Source organism: Sebastes fasciatus, chromosome 2 (genome assembly GCF_043250625.1).
Source record: "Sebastes fasciatus isolate fSebFas1 chromosome 2, fSebFas1.pri, whole genome shotgun sequence".
Classification (NCBI taxonomy): domain Eukaryota; kingdom Metazoa; phylum Chordata; class Actinopteri; order Perciformes; family Sebastidae; genus Sebastes; species Sebastes fasciatus.
The window spans coordinates 17,599,343-17,623,845 of NC_133796.1; the positions used below are offsets into that span (position 1 = coordinate 17,599,343).

General features: G+C 41.8%; 1 protein-coding gene across 1 annotated transcript in view; it reads right to left on the reverse strand.

The window, feature by feature from the left end:
* Positions 1–1,452: 1,452 nt before the first annotated feature.
* spata17 (spermatogenesis associated 17) overlaps positions 1,453–24,503 on the reverse strand; it is a 41,058-nt gene continuing 18,007 nt past the window's right edge. The window contains exons 7-10 of the mRNA XM_074612294.1: positions 22,432–22,674; positions 18,269–18,417; positions 17,389–17,488; positions 1,453–1,600 (exon numbers count right to left, since the gene is read on the reverse strand). Of these exons, the coding sequence (XP_074468395.1) occupies positions 17,407–17,488; positions 18,269–18,417; positions 22,432–22,674 (474 nt within the window). The 3' untranslated portion in view covers positions 1,453–1,600; positions 17,389–17,406. The remainder of the gene's footprint in view (positions 1,601–17,388; positions 17,489–18,268; positions 18,418–22,431; positions 22,675–24,503) is intronic.

Below are 24,503 nucleotides of genomic sequence, written 5' to 3' on the forward strand. Positions count from 1 at the left end.
TTAAGTCTTTCAAAAGGTTTCAGAATGAAGGAAGATGAAACATCTATGAAGGATATTGTTAAAGTATTTCTTAGAGCTGAAACGATTAGTTGATTAAGGTTTGTATTTTTTGTGTTTGTTTGAGTCTTCTGTGATTTGGGATTTGGATAGTTGGTCAAACAAAACACGAAATGTGAAGATGTCACCATGGGGTCTGAGAATTTGTGATGGGTAATGTTCCCTATTTGCACGGCAGCTAGATTCTTGTGATGTCACGAGAGCACACAAGAATCGCGGTATCACATCTCACATGAAAATCCATCTTGTCAGGCTTCAAGTAATGCGTTTGTGTCCGGCAAGCCAGACCACGGACCATTCAGCATCCTGTGAGGAACTACTGGCAGCTACGGGCGTGGCTTAGGTGTGTGTGTGTGTGAGGCAACAACACACAGCGAAAGTTCGTTCCAAACAACAATGGTGGTTCCTGAAGAGGATAAAGCTGATGCTGCAATAGCATCAGTTATATCAGAACTGGAGAGTATTTCTTAATTGAATGAAGAGCAAAGATCGGCACTGAAGGCTTTTCTCGATAGAAAAGATGTTTTTGCTCTTCTCCTGACTGGCTTCAGCAAGAGTTTGATTGACAGATGGTTCATCCAATCACTTGCCGAGTATTTTTTGAAAGTGTCTGCCCTTTTTCAAACAGTTTCCAATGACGGCTTCTCAGATGGTTCTGTGTAACAAACTATCTGGCGGGTCAGGTTAGACATTTTATAGACCAGACCAATCATGAAATAATTGGTAGATTAATCAGTAGGACGGACGTGCGGTCACAGTGACCTCGACCTTTGACCACCAAAATCTAGTCAGTTCATCAGGTTCACGAGAACTGACTGGATGGATGTACGGACAGACGTATTTTACTGACAGACGTATTTTACGTGAAGGCATCAAAATTAAATGAAAATTGAAAAAAAAAAGTTTTGGGCCTTTTATTGCTGCAGAGGATAGACTTTTGCTATATAAAATTATACGTGATATGGGTTTTTTCTCTGCTGACACATCTAATTTGCGATACAGAATCAACACGTAGTTACAACAGACCTAAGACACAATGTTTATGTTAATATAGAGTATGCAGTGGCCCCTTTAACAGGGCAGAGCTGTCGGTGAACAGCATGGGAGAACTGTTTTGTATCTTATCCACTGCTGGCACTATCACTGCCTACGGGCGCACATGCTGTCAGAATGAGTCACCAGATTAGACCTGCTCGTGGTGCACATTCCCATTCATTGACTCTAATTCACACACATTCTGAACAAAACAACTGACATAATAGGCAGCAGCATATGGTGAAGTGTGTCTTTGAGAAAAAGGCAACATGAGGTGAACCCTAACTTGGCTGACAACACTGAATGTAAAGACTCAAAGGAAGAAATTGTTCACATGAACACATCAGGCACTGAAATAAATACAATACAGTAAATACAATAAGCGGTCTTTATTTGTACTTCTCTTAATGTTCTCATACCAGAAGGTGTGTGTGTCACACACTGCCTTGGAGTACAGAGGAGCACACTTATCAAAGACGATGTAGGTGGCGAACACTGTCTTGACCGGCTGGAGAGGAGGAGAGGCAAGGCAGAGAGGACACCAGGAGGAGGGGTGGAGAGAAAATTTAAAAAATGGGAAAAATAGAGAAAAGGAGGGACATTAAATCTGTTTTACTTTGATTAATTTAAAATACTAGAGTTAAAACATGAGGCAAATAGATGGTTAAACAAAGCACCAGTCACAGGCCTGAAACAAATAGGGGATGACCTGAGCAACAAGAGAAGCAGTCTGTGTCTTTTATTTATCTTCATTCAGTGGCTCTGAATCTGCTGGATTTGTATCTGGATACGTACTGAATAATTCCTGCAATCTGACAGGTCAATGAATGTGTGATATTACATATAGATATATGGCATTTGATTAGGGGAAGCAAGGCAAAATTGTTTGGAAGTGGACTTTCTTCATATACTTCTGAGCAAAAATAACATTATTCACGCTGATGACGGCCTATAGCTGAAACACGTTCGTTTGTTTGCCCAGAATAAACTAAAAAAGACTCTATCTGTGAGTGCCGGTGATTTGTTTCTTCAAAAATAACATTATCCAATAAAGATGTCTGAAGGACACTAAAGGCCCTTTTTACACCAAGTCTGTTTTTTTGTCAAAAATTGTCGCACGTTTAATACCGACTCTGAAACTTTCATCCGTCAATAAAGTTTTCGTAATGGATTCTATTTTCTGCGTTTTTTCGCATCCGTCATAAGCCATAAGAGGGTTGTTTGACTACTCAGGGCCACCGTCCGTTCAAACATCATCATCGGATAAAGAAATAAAAGAATACAGAGATGCTGATAGACTGTGGCAGGTAATTGTAGAACCGCTTGGAATCGGGGATTGTCTCAAAACAAAGGAAGTAGGAAAGATTAGACGGTAGAGATTGTGCTCTATGCAGTTAAACGATAGCTTCTTGCTAATATCATTCATTCATTAGCCCCATTTGGGACTAGCGCTATCCATTGCACCCATCGCACATTAATTCGGTTTTGTCTCGTATTTCGAATTTTTGCAGCGAATAGAATAATAAAACGCATCGGGCTCAGTGTGCAAGGTTTCGGTGCGTAACAATTTTTATCGGATGACCGATTAAAAACCCAATACAGAAAATACAGACTTGGTGTGCAAAGGCCTTAATCCTGCCTTGACAGTTTTCTGGCTTTCATAAATGGGGAGGTGTACATCCATCCATTATGATTCACAAGTACACTCATCAAGACCATGTGCAACTTCCTGCTGTGTGTGTGTGTGTGTGTGTGTCTCTGTGTGTGTGTGTGGAGCGGTGAATTGCTCTTTTCATGAGTGACTGTGACAGGTTTCTCATCAGGCCCTGAAGCCTCCTCGCAGTTAGAGACCATGTACAGCACAGCCCCCAAACAACAAACACACACACACTCGCATGAACGCATGCTGAACTGGGTGATGGTGTAAAAGACAGAGTTTCCTGTAAAACTACAGAGCACCTGAGACGTAGCTGGTACCACACGTGAGTGTGCGTTTGTGTGTGTGTTTGTGCGTCTGCACCGGCTGCTGGAACTAAGCGGGGCTCTTAATCACGGTTGTAACGGGCAACATTACCGGCAGCGGCAGCAGGCTAATGATGAATGCCCGAGTCTCCGTGCAAACCCTGACCTCCTTTTCTGCTGCGATGCACAAAAGGCTCTAGCTCTCTCACCAAAACACACACATACACATGCATTTGTGTACACACACACAGGCATACCTTTGCATCAACACATACATCTAGACATGTAAAAACTGCCGAGGCAAATGCTCATGGATAAAAACGCTTGCACAGACACACATACAAACAGGCTTTGCTGTTCCGTAGGTTTTCACTTACAAAAGAGCCCAAAACATACCTTAAGCTCGGCACTGGAATAAGACAGCGAGAGAAAAACTGAGAAGTAAATGAGAGAAAGAGAGAGACGAGGACAGAAAGAGAAGTGGAAATATAAGAGTATTAAATGAAATGTAAATGAGAGAGAAAGAGCCGGAGTAATAGAAATAAAAGAGAAAAAGAGAGATCAGTACATGAGAGAGACAGATGGTGAAAAAAACCCGAAGTAAATGAGAGGTTTTGCAACAGAGGGAGTGAGTAGTTCTAAACGAGTGTAAAGTTTTGATGAAGGACAAACTAATGTCAGGGACTGGGGCGGTTCGGGCTTCCTGCTCCCCGGCTACCACATGTGATCGCGCCTGTCACTCACACTCCATCGCCATGACAATCATCGTAATGCCGACGCCTGGGGGCGGGGACAAGCCTGTCCTTGTAACAAACAGAACCCCTCCGCGATCTGACGCCAACAACTACGGAGAAGATCTCTCACACACACACACTCACACACACACAACGACCAGCACACGGTGATGCCACATAAATAGAAACTCTTGCACGCAAAAGTTGAAGCAAATTCTAGTCTAAATTCAGCTCCATTTTTCAGTAACAATGATGTGATGTGATGTGTTACTGTCACGTGTCCCGAGCATGCTGCATGTTTTGTGTGCTTGTTTTGTGTGTTTTCTGGATACGTGTGTGTGTGTGTGTGCTTATAAATGTATTTATTGTATGCATTCATACAGTGCATGTGAGTTTGTGATCAATGTGTTCATAAACAGTATCATATGTGTGTGTGAGAGAGAGACGGTATGTGTGTGTGTGTGTGTTAGCCATGGGGTAGAGAGCAGGGACTTGTCACGCTGAGGAAGAGATGGCAAACTGGATGGTGATGCCAGCCCTGTGTGACAGCTCCTTCACACATATACACACACACACGCCGAAAACCCCCCAAACCTACCCTAGCCCACACTCTAGAGCTGTGAAAGCTGGGACGCAGAAAGAAAACGAGACTGGTGGAACCTCCTTTTAACTGGAGGCTGATTGGTGTGTGTGTGTGTGTGTGTGTGTGTGTGTGTGTGTGTGTGTGTGTGTGTGTTTGTGTGTGTGTGGGAGGTGGTGGGCTGGCGGGGAGGCAGTGAGGGAGGGAGGGGGTTCAAAGTGTCACATCAATTTGTGGCTGTGCTGTTTCTGAAAGAGGCTAACCTCACTGCCACTTAAGCTTAGCACAACAGTGAACAGCATACTGGCAGACAGGACACATACATACAATACACTCTCACACACACACACACACACACACACACATGCAAAGTACACTTGCAGAAATGCAGGCACACACAGTTATAAAGTTTCTACAGTAGTCAAACTCCAAATCCTTCACAAGGTGCACGTGTACCTTTGTCATTTTGAATTTCTACTACAAAACATTCTTAGTTCAGTAGAAAAAGATGAGTTCATTCAGCGCCACACGCCATCATACAAGATAACAACACATACTGACAATATTTCTGCTGATTTTACATACGGGATGACAGGATGACAGAGAGTGAGTGCAGCAAGGCTTGAGAAACACAACAGCATGCAAACAATTGCTAAACGGGCCTTGATGCTTTTAAAGACTGATTCCAACATCTGCACACACACACATAGTTGAGCTGTCATATTCTGCAAATCCATCAAAGCGTTTGCCTAAAATGATATTTCAGTGGGATGCTCCATTGTGCCTCTGAGCCCAGAGCGCAGGCAGCCAACTGAGGTGAGGTTGCTGGTTAGAAGCCCCCAGGGGTGACCTGGCCCGGGCCCCAGACCACTTTAACCACTCGTCTCCATTAACAGGCTCCCAGATATCATTATGCTCCCTGGGGACCAGGCGTGCTCTAACCAACCATTTACCCTCTCGCTCTCTCCTTTATTTCTCCCTCTCATCTCTCCCTCTCTCTGCCATGATGTTACTCAATGAAAAAAGACAGCGGGGAGAAAAAAATATGAGATTGATTTATTTGCTTCAGTGTTCTTTGGGATGGAGTCCTCTCCCTCTCTTTCTCTCCCGTTTCTCTCGCTCTCTTTCTCTGCAAACTGAAACCAATTAGCGAGCAGAGCACTTGTAGCGGGGAATGTAGGGCAAGCGCGGAGTAATAAAAAAGTATTGACTTTTCTGTGACTGTACGCGGCGTGAAAGGGGTGCCGCGGCCTTGTCCGACATGAAAGGAGCTCCATTAATTTCACTTATTTCACCCAGGCCCCTGTCAGGAGGCCCTAATGCGTCCCAGGCGCACTTCTCACATGCAGACACTCAGACAGCGCAACGCAGCTCGGGCCTGGTTACCAAATGAGTTTACATTATATATCAGAGTGAGAGAGAGAGAGAGAGAGAGAGAGAGAGAGAGAGAGAGAGGGGAGTGCAAGAGAAAGGAGTAATTTCTAATTCCCTGGTTGAGACACAAAGCGAGGCCTTTCATACGTAGCTAATTTTGCCCCAGCCTCACCTCCTCATCCTCATCCCGCCTCGCTTTCTCTCTCTCTTTCTCGTTCTGCATCATGTAAAGGCCTCAGTTCCAGGAAAATGACCTACAGTGCCAAAACAGGGCCGCAACATATCAGCCTGACAATAAGATAGTAAGACACTTTGGTTTCAATTTCCTAGCAACCACTCAGTCCACCAAAAAAAGGTAAAGCCAAGCAAGTTGTGGGGCAAGAGTGAGTAAGTAGACAACATAAATGTTGGTATAAATTTCAGCTGCAAAGGTGAAAAAGCCTATTGTAAAAACTATGATTCTCCTAAAACCAACCTTGAGGCTGGCCCACACTAAAAGATTTTTTCAAATCTCAAAGCTTCAGTAGGCAAAAAGTTTGTGGCATCATTGGGCTAAAATTCAAAATAACCTTCCAGCATATTGTAACTCAAGTGTTCTGAGAGATAACTAGAATGCTGCACCAAACTTTCTCATTTTACAGCTAAAAAGTTCACTACAAGATGTTTCTGAAAACATTTGAGGCGAGAAATAGGCATTACAGTAACAGAATATTGATTAGTATTTGATCGGCGCTGCCTAGTTTGACCGTTTGATCGGAGTTTGCGAGGGATTGACAGCTGCTCATGGACGGCTGATTGTTTTTTTTCCTCCAGTCTGTGAAATCTTGCAGATGCCATTAGGAGCACGGGACGACACCGGAGGACACAGAAGCACATTGTTTTTTTTCAGATTACATGTCTCATGCACTACTGTCAGGATATACCTGGCGGACGACGGGCAGGAAGAATTAGCAATGTTAAAAAATAAAAATTCACAAAGAAAAAAGATGGATGAAGTCATGGAGACACGTTAAATAAACACTTGTTGTTGCCACACATCAACAAGTTGGTCCTCCACTTCTGAGGACCATCTTACTACTACTTTATGCTTCGCGTTTGTATTTGTATTTGTCTTTCCTTCTTCAGTCAGCTTGGTTTTCAATTGGCTATCGTTCTTTCCCACGTGACTGCGTCATCGGCTGTCCTTGGTGTTCCCCACACACAACAGGATATCCCATCGCAATATTGAACATGTTTAATATTTGCGATTTGAAATTGGAGCGGCCAGTATGGACTTCTGAGCCGACCGGGGGATGTAAAGCTAGAATGTGGGTTTCATGTAATTGCAAAAGGTTAAAAAAAATAAAGGTAGCAATTTCAAAATCTTACTTGGTGCTGTTTTTCACAACAGTATGATGGCACATCAGACACTGATTCAACTTGTAGAAAGAGCCTTGAAACCTGTATAACTAAAAACACACCTAGTTTAATTTGTGCCAGAACCCAAATCCACCTCTGACGTACAATGTTCAGTGCATTTCCCTGTGGTTTTACCACAGTTCTCTTGTCTGATTCCTGATTAAGTAAAAACCAGTTAGCAATAAGAAGCTCCAAGAACCTTTCTCATCTGGCTCTTGGGGATGGCCTACTGTCGCCAGGTAAATTCCATTTACCTGGAATTTTAGCATCATTGTGTGTGTGTGTGTGTGTGTGTGTATGTGTGTGTGAATGTGTGTTTGCATGTGCACACATGCATGCATGTGTATGCCAGAGATAGACGCACCCCAGAGTGTGTGTGTGTGTGTGTGTGTGTGTGTGTGTGAAGGTGTATGTGTGTGTGTGAAAAAGAGCGAAGAGTGAGAGGCTATCTGCAGACAGAAACTAATCAGTGTGTGTGAGATAAGAAAGCAGCCTTTATGGTGTATGGTAATCAGCCCCCCCTCGGCCTGCCACCGCCATGCATAATCACCACGACTTATTCACATGATTGATGAAATATGCGTCTGTGAAATCCGAGCTGCTTTTGTTATCATCCTGTTTTTTTCCCCTCTCCCCCCTCTCTTTCCTTTTCTCTCAATCTTTTTTTTTGTCTTGTTCAACCTCTCGGTCTCTCTAAATATCTCTCCCCTGCTCTGCAGTGGTCAAAGATGTTTGGGAACATGTACAAACAAGAAATTACACACACAGTAGGGGGTCCATCTTGAAACTATGTACATGCACACACACACACTCACTCTACACTTACTTTTCTCTCATAAGGTAGTAATATGATGCATGAGAGATGCATGCAAAAAAGAGGAATATGAAGAAATGGAAGAGGGGAAAAAAAGATAAGGGTAAGAAGAATGAGTAAATGAGAAGAAACATTAATTGTGCTGTCCTGCAGAGAAGTGTTGGCTGGATTAGAGGGGGATGAGAGGACAGAGAGAGAGAGATGGAGTGATAGATGGAATTAGATGGATAGATGCTTCAGAGAGCTCTTGTCACTGACGCTGAATCGCATTAATCAGGGAACGGATGCAGAATTCCTAACTAATGCAATGTGAAGAAACAAAGAAACTATTTAAAGTGGCAATAGACAACTTTTCCACTCTCCCCCCTAGCGTTTCCAAATGGTATTATTGTTGGCACCGCTGTCGCAAAGACAATCGGATTGCTTTCCGTTTTCCTCGCAGTCGCAGTCCACGTCTCTTCTGCCAACAGCATGGGGTCACTCCCTCTCATCTTGCGCCGTGCACGGGCAGTCTCCTCCTCGCTGCAACCAAAACAATCACTAAGCTTTATGCAAATGAATCGTGATGACATCGCCAATATTTAAATTACTGTATGGCGTCATCTGGCGACCTTTAGCAACTTTTGGAGCTAGTGCTAGCTACTTTCATTGGAAAAGAGTTGGCAGCTCAACCCACGAGACACTGCATTTTGTTTTCCACAGTTACTTTGGTTGTTCCACCGTCCGCCATTTTTGCTACTGGGGATAGTAACTGCAAAGAACTTACATTGATACTCTTTGGTAGCTGTGGATAGCTACCGATAGCTAACGATCTACTGGGGGAAACAAAAGCGCTATCCTCTTCCTGTTTTAATTGCACAATGGTTGAAGCACTTCCTTTGTGCCATAAATAGAGCCTTTATTTTCCCGGACTTGCATGGTGAAAGCGAGGCTTAGGGAACCAATCTAAACACAATCATTGGTCAATCCATTTCCATAACTTCAGCTTGAATATCATGTTTAATTTCATATTCACTGGGTCTTTTTCTTATGAGTTTTTGTGCATACAGTACTACTACTAAGCCATGAATGTAGATGTTCTGCTTTACCCACTAGAGAGTCGTGGTAAAGTACCTTGAACTCATGAAGATGGTTTAGCAAGAGGTCTGGGCTGAAGAAGGTTGAGCATAAAGAACTTTTGCTTAGATACAATGCAGAATCATATTTGGATCATATTTCATTGTCTTACTGATACTGCTCCCCCACCAGCACAGCCCCTTGTGTTATCTTAACACTGGGTGGCTTTCTCCCTGACCGCCCGCTAAGAAGGGTGAACAAGTTTTGGCCCAGGACTTGCCAAACCGACCCGGACACACCAAACCGACATCAATGAACTAGCAGCAACAAAGGTTTACAGTTGCGCCGCCTCACGTTGCCTGTGTCTTGGCCAAAAAGTTGCACTCGAAAACACCACAAATTCTACAGCCAACGGCCAATTACTACGTACATTCTGCGTGAGACGAATTAACTCTCCCTACCAGCAGGTAGCGGTAGTCTGTATTCGTCATTCAAAAAGAGAAACCGGAAGACCGAGGACTGACTGACGACAGACGCTCACGGACAGCCCGAAATTGGCCGACGGCCGACCGTCAGCTTGGTGCGTCAGGGCCTTTAGGCTAACACACGATGGATAGGATAGGACTAGGAGAGACAAATCTTGGGAAGAGAGCTGGGACTAGGACTGATTTGGGCCATGGGGGAAGGTGGGGGCTGCGGCTGAGGGTAAGATTAAGACCGGGCTGGGGCTGGTGAATTAAGGCCCCCAGCCTCAGGGCGCTATTACACATCTATAATGAGAAACGGAGAAGAGGGGGGCTTGTCTTTGCACCTCGGCACACCTTAGATTAAATATGCACAATTCCCATGCAAAATGGGCCAGGAACAGCCGGGACCAGCGTTGCTGTCTAATCCCCTGTGCTGGAGTTGTTTCAGCCAGGGTTAACAGGCTCATCAGTCAACACAGACTGCTTAGCACAGGACATCAAGGCCATTTGCAGGTTTAAGTGTTTGTGATTGCTTCCCTTTCCAGATCCCAACGCCACCCCAGCCCCCCACACATGCTCCCTTTGCTGGCTAGTGAGCATATGAGCCTGCAATAAGACACACGCAGGCATGCACATATATCAACCATCTAATAGAATAGGCATGGCTTTCACATAAACATCAGGCCTAGTGTACAAAACAAAATATACAAACACAAACAAGACAAAAAAGACCATATTTTCACACACAGTGACATACTTTCATATATACACACCTTATCCCCAAAAAAATACTACTTTTGCGTGTACGACATATAAAATAATGAGAGATAATCTTATTATCAATAATTATGATAAGAGTTTAGTGTACAGCAATGGACTAAGATTCCTCAGGAGAAACAGAACGCGTAAAAGTTAAAAGGAAACAGGCGTCAAAACACATCTTCTACCTGCTATTAGAAAATGTATTCTTTCGCTTTTTTGAATGCAAAACACACATGTAAGTCTATGTATCCTGTCTGCTGTATCCTCTGTGTCCGTCTACACCATAGCTTCATTCCAATCCATTTGCATTTCACAGCCAGGGTTGACTTCTATCACCAACACACTGCTGTATGAGAGGGCTGTCATGTTCCTCAAGTATGCCTGTGTGTGTGTCTGTATTGTGCACTCAGCTATTTGATAGCACACACACCCACAACACATAGTTTGTGAGGCAAAGGGTGGAATGTGTGTGTGTGTGTGTGTGTGTGTGTGTGTGTGTGTGTGGGGGGGGAAAAAAAGTTGCAGCTAGGTACTGTAGATGAAGAGGACAGAGAAAAAGAGAACAAGTGTGAAAATAAACAAGACAGCGAGGGAAAGAAAGAGTGATGGCAGGAGATAGAGATAGAGGAAGGCAGTGATTATACCACACTACATACAGCATGGTTCAGTGGAGCATATCTGCACAGGGACAGGCGCTCCATTAAAAGCACAGACATCCTTATCCTGCTTGTCTGCCTGCTTTCTCTTACATCCATGTATACATGGAGAGGAAACTATCTAAATAAACCTGAAAGCAATCTCCCATCTTGACTTCGCCTCAGAATAACCATGATGACAATGCATTTTATACAGCAGGTATCTTTTATTTTCTTATTCGAGTGAGTATTAATCAAATACAGAATATTGATCTAATTTAAATTGGGTGTATTGTTGTGTTTCCCAAAATAATTAATTTTCTCGAATGACCATATATATGCTAACTATACAATTAATATCTGTTTTAAATGTTGGAAAACTCATGTACAGTACTTGGCTGGATGCATTTAGAATGACACCAGTTCATTGCAAATGAAATGCATCACTACTAAAGCGCTATCTTTCCATGTTTTAATGCAACATAGTTATGTATTTGACACTGCTAGTGGTTGTGTTGTCTTGCTGGTGGTGTACAGCAACTACAGAGCAACAAATATATACTTTTTGTAAAGATGGATATCACAATAATTGTAATGTTCTTTTTCTCTCATCCTTAATTATGGTACATCTAAACATCCTTTTCTGCTGAACTGTGGTACTTGAGTCTCACTAACCTCATCACTAACCTCATGCTATGATTTAAGGATTGTATTTCTCTCAACGAAAGAGATTTTACTTGACTAGCACTACCACTTAGGTGTATTCTATTAACATTAACAAGAACATAATGCCAATTAGAGTGAACACTAAAAGATTACTAGACAATTACTTGACATAAAAATGCCAGACTTTTTAAAGGCTCATATTGTTTTTGTTTTTTTTCATATAGATTTGTGAAAAGGCCTCGATTTACAGTAGACCTGAAGGTTGCATTCAGGCCTAAAGAAACAAACCTAAACCTACTGCTGAATCATACTCAAGGCAGTTGTGAATATTTTTAATGATAAATTGCCAACGGAAATTTTATTTATTAGCTTTAAAACAGGAGCTTGACATAAATTCACTCGATTAAGTTAAAAAATTGGCCTGAAGTGACCGGAGTTAATCTGGTCAAGTCGGGTCCAACAGCTTTGACCATAAATAATACAGTCTAATGTCATTCTTTCTCTTAAGTCACACCAAAATATGATTGCTAATCATTTAATTGAGAGTGTCAATTTAATATCATGTTGTGTGCACTCGGCTCTCAGCGTTACTCTGTATGCAGGCCTCGCAGTGCAAAATGCCACCGTAATGGAAGCAAAGTGTTGGGTTAATTGATAAATCTGAGGTCCTGAGTAGGAAGGAGTGTGGCAGGGGGAATGTTTTACGGCTGTGCAAATGAAGGGGCTGCAGAGTTTTACACACGCCGTAAAATGGTTATGGAGAATTAGCGTTCTTTCTTTCTCACCGCAGTAACCTGGACACTAATGCAGCAGAGCTGGAGAGATGGATGGACATGATAACGTAGGAAATACATACACAGACACATAAAAGGTGGACATATATGAGTTCCCAGCCCCACCTAATTCCATTGTCTGTACTTGTGGCCTAATTCAGTTTAGATATTAATTGCTAATGAATACCATTCCCATTAAAAAAGATCCCTCATACATCAGTTGTATGCATCATGGTGATACATTATGGCTGAGGCCATTAAGAACGAGCTAGCATGTGTGTGTATGTGTGTAGACACACTTTTCCTGTGCCCGTTGCCTGAAGCTTTGCACCCACAATACAATAATGATAATAATAAAGCCACAACAGAGTATCTGGGAGGAGAGTGTGTGTTGTGGCGAGAGGAGGTAACGAGGACGATGCGGTTGCAACATTAAAATATATGTGGGTAGGCTATCGGCAATGGTCTGTGTATATGCAAGTATATGTGTGTGCATGTGATTGTATATGTCTATGTGCATGTGTTCAGGAAAGCAGGGATGCCTGTGCAAACGTGTGTTCTGGCGTGTATCGGCGTGTGTTGGTTCCGATCAGACGCTAGCTTTTGAAAGTTGTGACGGGTGTCAGTCTAATGCGAGAGGAAGGAAAGGCTCGGAGCGCAGACAAACACAGACGTGACCACTCACTGTAGTGTACTTGATTAGCACGTAGCCTCCTAATTAGCTAGCCTCTATGGTTACAGGCAGTACCGCTGGTGACATGGCTAATAACACAACCACAAAATTAGCATGGACAGAGAGGGCTTTCCCATATCTGCATTTGAAATGAGTCATTGCTGGTGCATTTAGCTGGCGCAGAAGCTGAAAAACCTTGAGTATTTTATCCTGCAATGAACATTACAGTGCAGGCTGTATTAAACTTTTCAACTTTAAGAGGTTTAGGTGCTCACTCACAAAACAGTAAAGTCGGATATTTTCAGGCTAGTGTTGAAATATGGAGCTTCAAGAGAGTTTGACGAGAAATGAGGGATGTGAATGAGTAAAGGACAGAGCTGTAGAACAGGGTCTGAGGTCTATGAAGCTAATCTTTAGTTTGGACCCTGAGAGGTCAAGGCCAGGGCACATATAGGAGCTGGAGAAATGGCAACTATTACACAGCCCCCCTTGGCCTAAGCCAGGGCCATTGAGTTCCTGCAGAGGTGGGTACTGGCATCTGTGTGATGATTATGTGTGGATGTATGTGTCCTGACAGGTTGGGCTTTCTTACTGTGACACAGATGGCTAAGGTAAATAAAAGTCCAAGAGTCATGGGCTATTTCTAGGGCCTGGTTTGGATTGGGGATGCTGTGTGCATACTGCCAAGAGCTGTGATGGTCAAGCCAGAGAATCGTGGTCTCTGGAACTAGGAAAAAACTGGGCTATGTTAATGATGAGGCTTCAGGCTGTGTAGAGGGCTGCAGCAAGGCTTAGGGTGATGATTACAAGCAGGGCTAGGTAATGTGGCAGAGGCTGGGTGAGAGGGCTGTGGCTAGGGTTTGAAAATAATTAGGAGCATGGCTGGATAACACAGCTAGATAATGTGGCTGGGGGGAGGCTGGCTGGGCACGGTATGAAGATGATGAGTACCAGGGTTGAGCTGTCCACTCCATTGGCCCTCTGAGCTGTGACAAGAAGCTCTGCTGGCTGCTGCTGTAGCTGGGGGTGATGCCAACGATAGGACTAATGCACTAATTACCACAGAGCGAGAGAAGAAAGAGAGAGTAAATAGAGGTAGAGAGGGATACAGAAAGATGGAGCGTCAGACAGAGAGACGAAAGGGGGGAAATCTGAGGTCTGATGAGCTCTGAGTGACAGCGGTATGACACGACTGGGCTGAGAGCAGGCACTGCTATCTTCATCATCTTCATCAACAACATCCTACACAACAGCAGCAGCAGTGTTGTCACAGAGAAAAGGACGTTTAGCCAGCATATATGAACATGTGTTTGGATGTTATGTATGCATAGGCGTAGGTTTTGGGGTGGGGACGCAGGGGACACATCCCCCTGAATATTTAGAACACGTGCATTTGTCCACCCCAATTAAAACATGAAAGTATAGAGGACTTTTTTTTTTTTGAAGAACCGCTTGAATGCAATCCATGGATGCAACAATGCCTACGGTAAAGAGGGTGGTGACATGCAACCTCAAAAGCAATGATTGCAATATATCATAAAACAGAAATAAGAAGAAGCGATGTTGAAGCTCCAAGTCCTGGAGGTGGACTGAAGAAAACACAGCAAAGCTGCGTTATTAAAGACGCAAATTAGAGAATAGGAAAAAACAAAAAGCAGAATTCTAGTCAACTATTTTCAGATTCTAGTCAACTATGACGGCGTATTAGGGCCACTGTTTGAAAAAAAATAATAATCGGAGATTTCGAGAATGAAGTCATAATATTCAGAGAATGAAGTCATAATAGAATAGGTTGCCAAGAGTCATGTGCATGTTTTAGCATTTCCTGACAGTCCATAAGCTACTGTAGCCTACAGTTATTTTGACTGGTAAAACGTTTGGAGTGCACTGTGGCGTCTTTCCTCTGACCTGTAGCTCCGTGTCACACATTTGTGTTAAGGTTACGTCCCCAAACAAAAGACACAACATGTGTGTTGACTCAGCAGGGATAACATTAAATGAGAAAAGTTGATCTACAGGAGAATACAAATTTGAAAGCAATACGGAATGAAAAAGTGTTACTGTATTATATTCCGTTATGTTTTGAATTGTCACCTTGCACCTGAATTTTGTTTGCTTTTATATAACTAAAGACCATTTCCATCACAAATTGATGTAGAAAAGGTACAAATTTGTGCATAAAACTTCACCAGAATGCAGGAAATTAAGTGTTTTACGCTCAAAATTTGAGTGTTTTGATAAGTAGATCCCAGCATTGTTTGTATCTCAGGCACTACCAACAACCACATGCACACCATGAGCATGGAACGATGACGTGATGACATACTGTAAACGTGTAGGTCAAAATATCAACCAGTAGACGAATTTCTATCATCCAACAACATATCTCATCATACAGTCTAGCTCTGATGTTCCACAAACCACACAATTAATTTGTTGTTGTTTGTTTTGTTGGAAATAGGGTTCAATGACTGCTGATGTTTTGATTTGCGGCCTGCAATGCATTTTTTGCTTTAGCAAATGTCCCCGCGTAGAGACTCTAATTTAAATGGTGAGCTAAATTATCCCTGATGGCTTTCATTTTAATGGCGTCAGTGAAAATCTTCGTCTACCACACATGCTCAAACACAAAAACCCTACAAGCTTTCCATCAATACTGTATTTTACAAATATAGCGTAGATGCACCGAGCAAAACTGATCATACTCCCCCGGCCCCTGTCGTCAGCTGCAGGAGACCCCATTCACCCGCCCACTCACTCCCCATACTTATTTATCTCCACTTCCTGGGGCCGTGTTAGTTCATTCCCCTGTCGCTGCTCGCTCCTTCTTCCCTCGCTCCTCTCTCTCTCTTGTTTCACTCCTCGTTTCCGGGCAATTGGGTCTGGGTGCTGGTGGTGGGGGGTAAGAGGTTGGGGTGGAGCTGCTGGGAACTTTGTGTGCGAGTGTGTGTGTGTGTGTGTGTGTGTGTGTGTAGGTGTACGTGGGTGTGTGTGTGTGTGCTGGGAAGTGAGCTAATAAAGGACGGTGATCCATGAAAGGCCTTGAGCAAAGACACAGTCAATTACCTAATGCCTGGACCAGACCGCAGGGCCCACGCACACACATTCTCTCTCTAACATACTCACTCACACACACACACACACACACACCCATGCATACACCTCATTTACGTATACATGGAGAGGGGGCAGTGGAGGGCATAACTGGGAATTGTGTGCATGTGTGTGGGTGGGTGTGCATATGCGTGTGATGGAGAGCGGCGACTTATTAAATTGCTGTCACTTTTGACAAATTTGTGCAACTCAAGTTGAAAGGGTTAGGCTGCACGGCGTCTCTGTTTTTCCTCTTTTCTTTTAGAGGAGAATAATACCTTTCAGACCAGGCAACCCCAGCATAAACCTGTGACTGCCATCAGTCTGCATGGGTTGACAAGTGTCGTCTGACCTGGCTTCATTCCCAGCTCTCGACCTGGGTTTAACACGGGTCCGACGTTGATTGACTTTGATGTGAAAGGGTGAACATGGAGTTCTATAATAACTATGTGGTCACTATAAAATTATTATAGGCTTAATATAAATCTACAGCAGACACCATGTTACTCTTCTCAATCTCAGAGACTTTCGACTCTTGATTGTACAGTTTAGGTAGTTGTATTAACGAGGTGGCACATAAAGGAAAAAAACATAATTCCCACACAATCATGTCAAATATTGCAACGACCTCTTTGAATGAAGCGAAACACAGAAAAATACATTTATACAGTCTTGCATAATTATGTGTTTTAGTTGTGGTGAACAACGTTGACCGTGTTCGGCAGCAGTCTGAAATAAATGGGTCATATGCAGGTTTACCACATCTTCATTATCCTGTGTAACACACATGGCTTTAAGTGTTTTCCACCTTGATGGATTCTGTATGTGTGTGTGGCGGCCCGGCAGAAGAGGAAGCATTCATCAGCTATGCATCTCTGCACAGCATGGTGGCTAGGTAGGTGGGTGTGTGGTCTCCAAAGATGACTTAATTTTAGGATTTAATTTTAGATGACTAAGTAAAGGATAATGTACAGCGAGCCGGTCATTGTTGCAAAATAAACCCCAACAAGGCGATGCAGGACACAATAATGACCCGCTCGCTGTACATTATCCTGCCTATTACACGGCTACTTACTTAAGAAATCAATAATGTGACACAAAAATGGTCCTCCAGAGTCCAAGATCAGAACTGCGTCCATAGCAACGGTCTGCTATAAAGAAACAACAGACCGTAGAATGCCGTGATTGACCAATCAGAATCAAGTATTCAACAAAGCCATGTAATAAATGATAATAATAATAATAATAATAATAATAATCATAATAATCATAATAATCATAATGTTTGTGTTTGTAGTTTTCAACCTACCTCCTCTTGGTGTGTAATCTATCTGAAGCTATTGGCATAGGCCGGCTGAGTAAAGGAATTTCTGCTGGGGCTCAGATGGTGGAGCATACTTCCTGTTCCTCTGGTTGGTGAAGAAGAAGAAGAGAAACAACAACAAAAAAAAGTTATGTTATGAAGGTTGCAGTTCAACTCAGGTTAGTCTTTAGTAAAATATCAATGATAACAGTGATTAAGTTGAGAATGAATCCATAATGCAGAAAATGTAGCTAACACATAAAACAACACGAAATCCACCGACAAGGCACAGAGGGAAAACTCAGATATGTAAGTTCCTTTTAAAAATGTCTATTTAGTTATTTGATCGCATTGAGACAAAAAGACTGAAAGGTTGGAGTGGAGAGAAGACTGGGTGGTCGTTTATACTGTAGTCAGGGAAATGATTGTGTGAGACAGATCAAAGAGAGGGTTAATAACAGTACTTCACACACACAACTGAGTAGATTAGCCTGTGAGTGGTAATGAGGATGGAGCCAAGACGTTTTAGCTAAGACACCCACACACACATATACATACACATGAACGATTCCTAATTAAAACTAATACAAGCCTTGAAATAAAGCAGGGAGAGACTGTTTATAATAAACCCAGTCTGAAGCAGTCTTAAAATAATCTCCTGGCATACACCCATTAGTTTTCATAATAAGGATGTGTCCATTTGCTACTTAATGTTGCATGAATTTGCTTGTGTTGAGTGCATACAATATACAGTACATGTGTGTATGTTTTCACAAACATGTACGCCTTGGTGTATGAAAAAAAAAATTACATAATTAAGGAAAACGTGTAATTCTGTGTGTGGCTGTGTTTTTGCGTGTATTATGCGTCTGCGTAGCGTTCTCACAATGTGCCAGTGGGGCTTCTCATGGACTCGTGTTGTCGAAGCTGATTCTGGGCCTCCTCCAGGTGTGTGTAAGAGGTCTGCAGACGCAACGTCAGGTCAGGACAACGCACGCGCTGCTCCCACATTTCCCCCGGCTCTCTGAGCAGACCCTGGAATAATCACAACCACCAACACACACACACACACACACACACACACACACACACACACAAGAATCAGATAATGATCACTGTATCGTTCTGTTTCAGACCCCCCCGCCTCTTTCTTTCTCTGATCCCTCTCCCACAGGTAGCGATGGCTTACAGCTAAAACCAGAGGCCAATCCTCTTCATCTCTCCTCCTGTGACACAGAGACCAAGAGCGAAGCAGAGAGGGAGAGAGAAAAAGAGAGTGAAGAAAATTATGATATCAGGTGAGAGAAAGAGGAGACCAGGAGACCAAGCGTGCCACAGTAAAAGTGAGTGACACAGAGAGAGGAGAGGAGCTACAACAAGTGAGCAAGATGGCGAAAAGAGAGGACAACATACACAATCAGCTGCACATCTACTATAAAGTCTGATTAGCCTCAGAGACAATCGCGGTTTAATCAGGCTTGATATTCCCCTACTCCAAATGATAATATGCTTTATTCTCATTTTTTTCCCAAATATAATGCTTTCCCTTCATATATCATGTCTTTGGGATTTGTTCCATTTGCCCAGGCAACATCATCCCAGCATTGCAACCTTAGAAAAAACACCTTAATAAAATAAAAGTAAGGATAATTTCACTGTGACTGACATCCAACTTTGTGAAACCAATATCATGGCACAAATAAAATGTTATTAGAGCGTGTTATTATTATGTGTTTTTAACAGTTTTTTGTCAACACTGAATCTAGATAACTGATGCATAAGCTATATCAGACTGTGGCTCCACAGACAATGCCTCTAACAGGTTAAATTCATTGTTGGTTTTGGTCTTTTCTGGGGATTTGTTTATAAAAAAAAGAGATTAAGATAAAGGAAAGCCATCATTATCTTGAATTCCTTCTTAAAATGCTTGGTATGCAGGTGTATGAAATACTGTATATTCCTGTTTTCTCTCTCTCAACTTTCACGCAAATGTCTGGGACCAAATCATAAAAAAACAGTCAGTTGAACTTTAAGCAGCTGTCTGTCAATTTTATTCCTTCTGCATCTTCTTGACATTGTGGCTCCTACCCTGGAGGGATGGGTTTCTGATGTCTACTGACATATCAAAGTTGAAAAGACAAAGAAATAGTTTTTTTTAGTAACAAATTTTTGTGCCGTTCCCTGTCTAACCTCACTTCCCCCCTTGCATCGCCTTGAGACTTCAACATGCTTATCAAACTCTTGTACCAAAGGCATTGAATACACTTGAAACATATTCAATAGCGTGGTTACTGTTTTAAATGCAAAAGTGATCTCGCTGAAAACAAACCTAAACAAATTTCAGCTTTTTTAAAATTAATTCTAATAATTATTAAATAATTATTCATGTTTTATTGAAAACTGTATTTCATGTTGAATAGTATGCTTGCTTGTAAACAAATATAATATATATTTTTGTAATCATGCTTTTTATAGTTTCCTTAAGAAAGATGAGTACAACAACCTAAACCATAACAAATGAAGTAATATGTACATATAATAACAGATAGAAACTGTAAATTGAAAAAAAAAAAAAAAAAAAAAACAAGGGAGGAGAAAAAAAGGAAAGAATGTATATATATATATATATATATATAAAAATATATAAATAAAATATAAATATAAAAATATATAAATAAAATATAAATATAATTAAATAAATAAATAATAAATACATAAAAATAAATAATACATTTCTGTGTTACAGAAATTCAATTTTAGAATCTCAACACCCACTGGTGTTCATTCATTTTAGTTTTGATGATAGAGGAAAAACTAGATTAATGGTTCATTAACCTGTCATATTATTTTACACAATATGCAAAATATGTGGGGGGGAAAATGCTGTTTTCACTATCCATTACTAGTTTTAGTGTGAAACGTACATGCAAGGATATTTTTCAGTTACCAATACTAAACAAATATGACAACTTGTATGTGTCTGGTTAAGAAGAAGAACAAATTGCAACCTCTAAACATGCATCACTGTGTAACTTGTGGAAATGTATACGCTCTTTTGTGAGAGTGATGTGTAAACTTTGTGCAGTGTAGATTAACTTAAATGTTGTTGCTTTGTTTGAGGTGACCTTCAGTTGTTGTTTGGTGTTAAAAAAAGGAGGGAGGATGACGGGGGAGAGATAGAGGGAGGGACGGGGACCCTGTCCTTGCTCCTATCGCCACGGGATCGGTGGCCTGGCCTGACCACTTCCACAGCCAGCACCTCAACCTTATCCATCACCACTAGATAGTTATCACACCAGGGAGGGAGGGGGTGTGGGGTGTAGGGGTGAGTGCAAAAGAAAGGAAAGGGGGACTTCCTGCACTAATCACACACAAACACACTCAAACCGGAGAAAACACAGGGAGGCAGCGACAGAGAAACACAGACGTCTAGAAATATAGATATATAATGTATTCTTCTCCATGTCAGCACCAAGAGACCTCCCTGACACTATTAATGAACTCAGCCTAACTACAGCCAGCTGGAGACGTGTCTGAGCATGTATGTGTGTGTGTGTGTGTGAAGTGCAGCTAATAAAACGAGACAGATCCACGCCTCATTTCTGCTCACTTATGTTTTACATTACTAGAAACTAATAATAGGGAAAGCGCTTTGCCATAAAGAGCTACAGAGCGTAAATAACACAAATGGTGAAATGGCTCCTCATCAAATAATCAACATACACACACACACACATATGCATGCACACAATCACATACGTACATAGACACATGCACAAAGTCACAAATGCACAGCTGGACTATGATAAATTGCACTAAGATAAATTCTCCAATGGGATTCCCATGTTGCTGTGTCTCCTGAATGTGTAAGGTATGATGTTTAGCCATAATAACTTGTGAGTTTGTCTTTTTCAAAAATGACCGTGGTCAAAAGTTGCTAATGCAGCTTTAATATGGTAACATGTACGTGGTAACGATACATCGATATGGATCGATGTGTTGATTTAATGATCAGCGATACAATAACATCAAAGTGAAAACATTGATATATATGGTTATCTTTAAGATGACGCCTTTATTTTGAAATTCCCATAGCACGTCTGTTACCATTACCGTCCAAGCGCACCTCCTTCCTAAACATTCAAACAGTGCTTAAACATGAGAAATGTGGCACTTTATAGTGAACAACAGGAGGTCTATTTTTATTGTTTTCATAAAAAAGAATAGATTGTTTTTCATTTAAATGTCTGGAAGAGCCCAGTAATAACATTGTCAAATCATATTTTAGTTGTTTTTTGTGAGTTTAAATAATAAATAGGCACATGATATTGTCACATATGAATCGCAGGCCCCTCAATTTAATCAAATTGAAGTTGTATCCTGGCAGACTTTGTGATAACAGCAAATATCGTATCGTTGTTCAAATAATCAATATAGTATATTATCGTGGTGAAACTTGTGAGTGACATGAAAGTCCCTAAAAATGCAAAATGACATTAAAGTAAATTTACAAATAAATTACTGAGTGCTTGTCCCAGCACAGATCTCACTGGTTGGACAAGCCACACTGAATTGATGAGGAACACAAATGAGAGCAGCGCATGGGATATGCGTTTGATATACACACACGTTGGTACAACAAACATTTGATAGTAACATGTAGCCACACAGTCACACATACAGTATAGTACTCACTGACATACAGTACAGACACTAAACGACTCTGTGCAGTAGCCCCCAAGAGAGCTGTCTGCCATGTTTTAATGATGTCATTCTTCTTTAAAAGGAGTTTTAAAGGATCTCTGCTTTCATCAAGAGCCATCTCCAGTGGGACAAGAGGGGGATGTTGGGGGTCTTTAATAATTAGTATGACACTTTGTAAAATTATTACTCTCTTTCACCTCTTGTGCATGCTCTATTGCTTTTCTTTTTTTCTCATTCTTCCCCCTTACAGTCTGTCTCTTTTATATTCCCTTTTATATTGTTGCGCTCTGTTTCTCTGCCTCCACCTGTTCATGTCTGTCATGGTGCTAGCTTTTACCGTCTCACCTGCTGTTTCTTGGTGGCAATGGGGGGCAGTATGGGCCGGGAGAAGCAGCGGGTTCCAGTGGTTTTGATCCTTGGGGATCTGAGAGTCCCAGGGAAACTGGGGGACGTTGGGCCAGGCATGCCCAAGAGACAAGCCCTGCCCCTGGGGGCCAGCCTGGTGGGGGCCTGGTACTTAACCTGCCTCAGCAGTAGTTCCATCTCATGGGGGGCTGGCCTAAATGGAGAGTTGAAGACCCCGGCTTTCTGAAGAAAGAGAGGGAGAGAGAGGTTAACCCTATATCATGGAGAAAGTGAGAGATTGAGAGAGACACAGAGTATCAGTTTGAGCAATGGGATGTGATTAGATGCATACATTTAGCAACTGACCATGCATTAGATGCATTTCTGACTGGCTATGAGGATATTACTCTTACTCAAAGCTCCTATAGTTTCATTTTAAAGAAGTGCTTATTTTCAGGTGCATACTTGTACTTTGGGTTTCTACTAGAATATGTTTACATGCTTTAATGTTCAAAAAACGCTTTACTTTTCTCATACCGGCTGTGCTGCAGCACCTCTTTTCACCCTCTGTCTGAAACGCTCTGTTTGAGCTCCTGTGGGGGAGAGTAACTCCCTTTGTCGTGGACTTTGGGCTTTGCAACTTTGCAGACCTTTTACACGCACACTAATACAACACTATATACATTAACACACTAAAGGAAAGAGGAAAAGCACGAAAGCATAATAGATCCTCTTTAAACAACTGCAGTGCAACTGAAAATATCATGGAAAAGATAAAGACGGTTGCCCACCCAGATTCAAAGCAAGGACGTTGCAGCTGGATTATTATTAGTTGGGTTGTATTTCATGGGTTTTGAGGCACCAGAATGTCCTCCTGGGTGTTTTACTCCCCAAACACTGTAATGTATTAAGATCCATTTGGAGTTTGGGAAAATCTGAAAGTAATTTTGTTTATCAGGGGGACCATCAAATAATAGAACGGCCACCTCTTGGGACAGCTTAAAATGAAACCAACAACTGTTAGACATTTAAACTATTACGGGCAATATTCTGAGGTAATTTGAAACATCAGTTTTGTTAACAACTTTATCATATAGTTTTTCATCAAAGTTTTGCCTTTTATTGTCCTTCATAATATCCATATTAACCTAAACTTTGTGAAATGCATCATTCTGTGTCCCTGCTGACAACAGTTGTTGATCTTCACTGCCTCATACACCATGGCTCTCGGCCAACCAAATGCTTTTGCCAGGTTAAATATTTGGCTGCAGCAGTTCAGTGTGTGCACTTCACACAGATACACAGATAACAACAAATTACTACAGGGACAACCTAGCTACATCTGTGTCAAATGTGGCATTATACAAGATGTGAATCTAGTTGTTCACTAGAACAACACACGCACAAATACGCACATGCAAAACTTTGCCAACCCTGTTCTGAAGTGGGGTAGAGATTTGCCACAGACGGCCTCAGTAATAATTATTCAAATCACAGTGATCCTTTTGCCTGTGTGTTAATTACCAGACCAAAGCTTTGAGTTGGAGGACTCTGTATCTACTCTATATGCTAATAACACCGCTTGCTATTTAGGCCACTCTAAAAGACTGGGACAACGGAGAGAGAGGAGAGAGAAAGGGCATAAGTGGGAAATTGCTCCAACTATATCGACCCAAACCTCACTCTTTTTAAAATAACATATTAACAGACTGGTTAATTAGTAAATGTTTCATTATTATAACATGAGTGCTTTTGATTGTAAATGTCAAGTGTTTCAGAATGAGTAGAGAGAAATTAATTCAACTCCACTGACCCTGATTTTTTTAACCATGACTTGTGGACACAATTGGATAATAGCAGATTTTTAACTGATGCGTCCCCATCTTGGTGCACTTTTTTGTGCCAGCACAAAGCTGACAGCACAGCTACTGCATTATTTTCTTTGAGTCAAAATGGGTAGACCACCTCTTAAAACTAGAGCAATTTGACTCCAGTTAGCATTTTAATGTGATTAAACCAGAGTCACAACTGGATGAGATTCACGGGTGTTTCTTCCCAATATTGCAAATAAA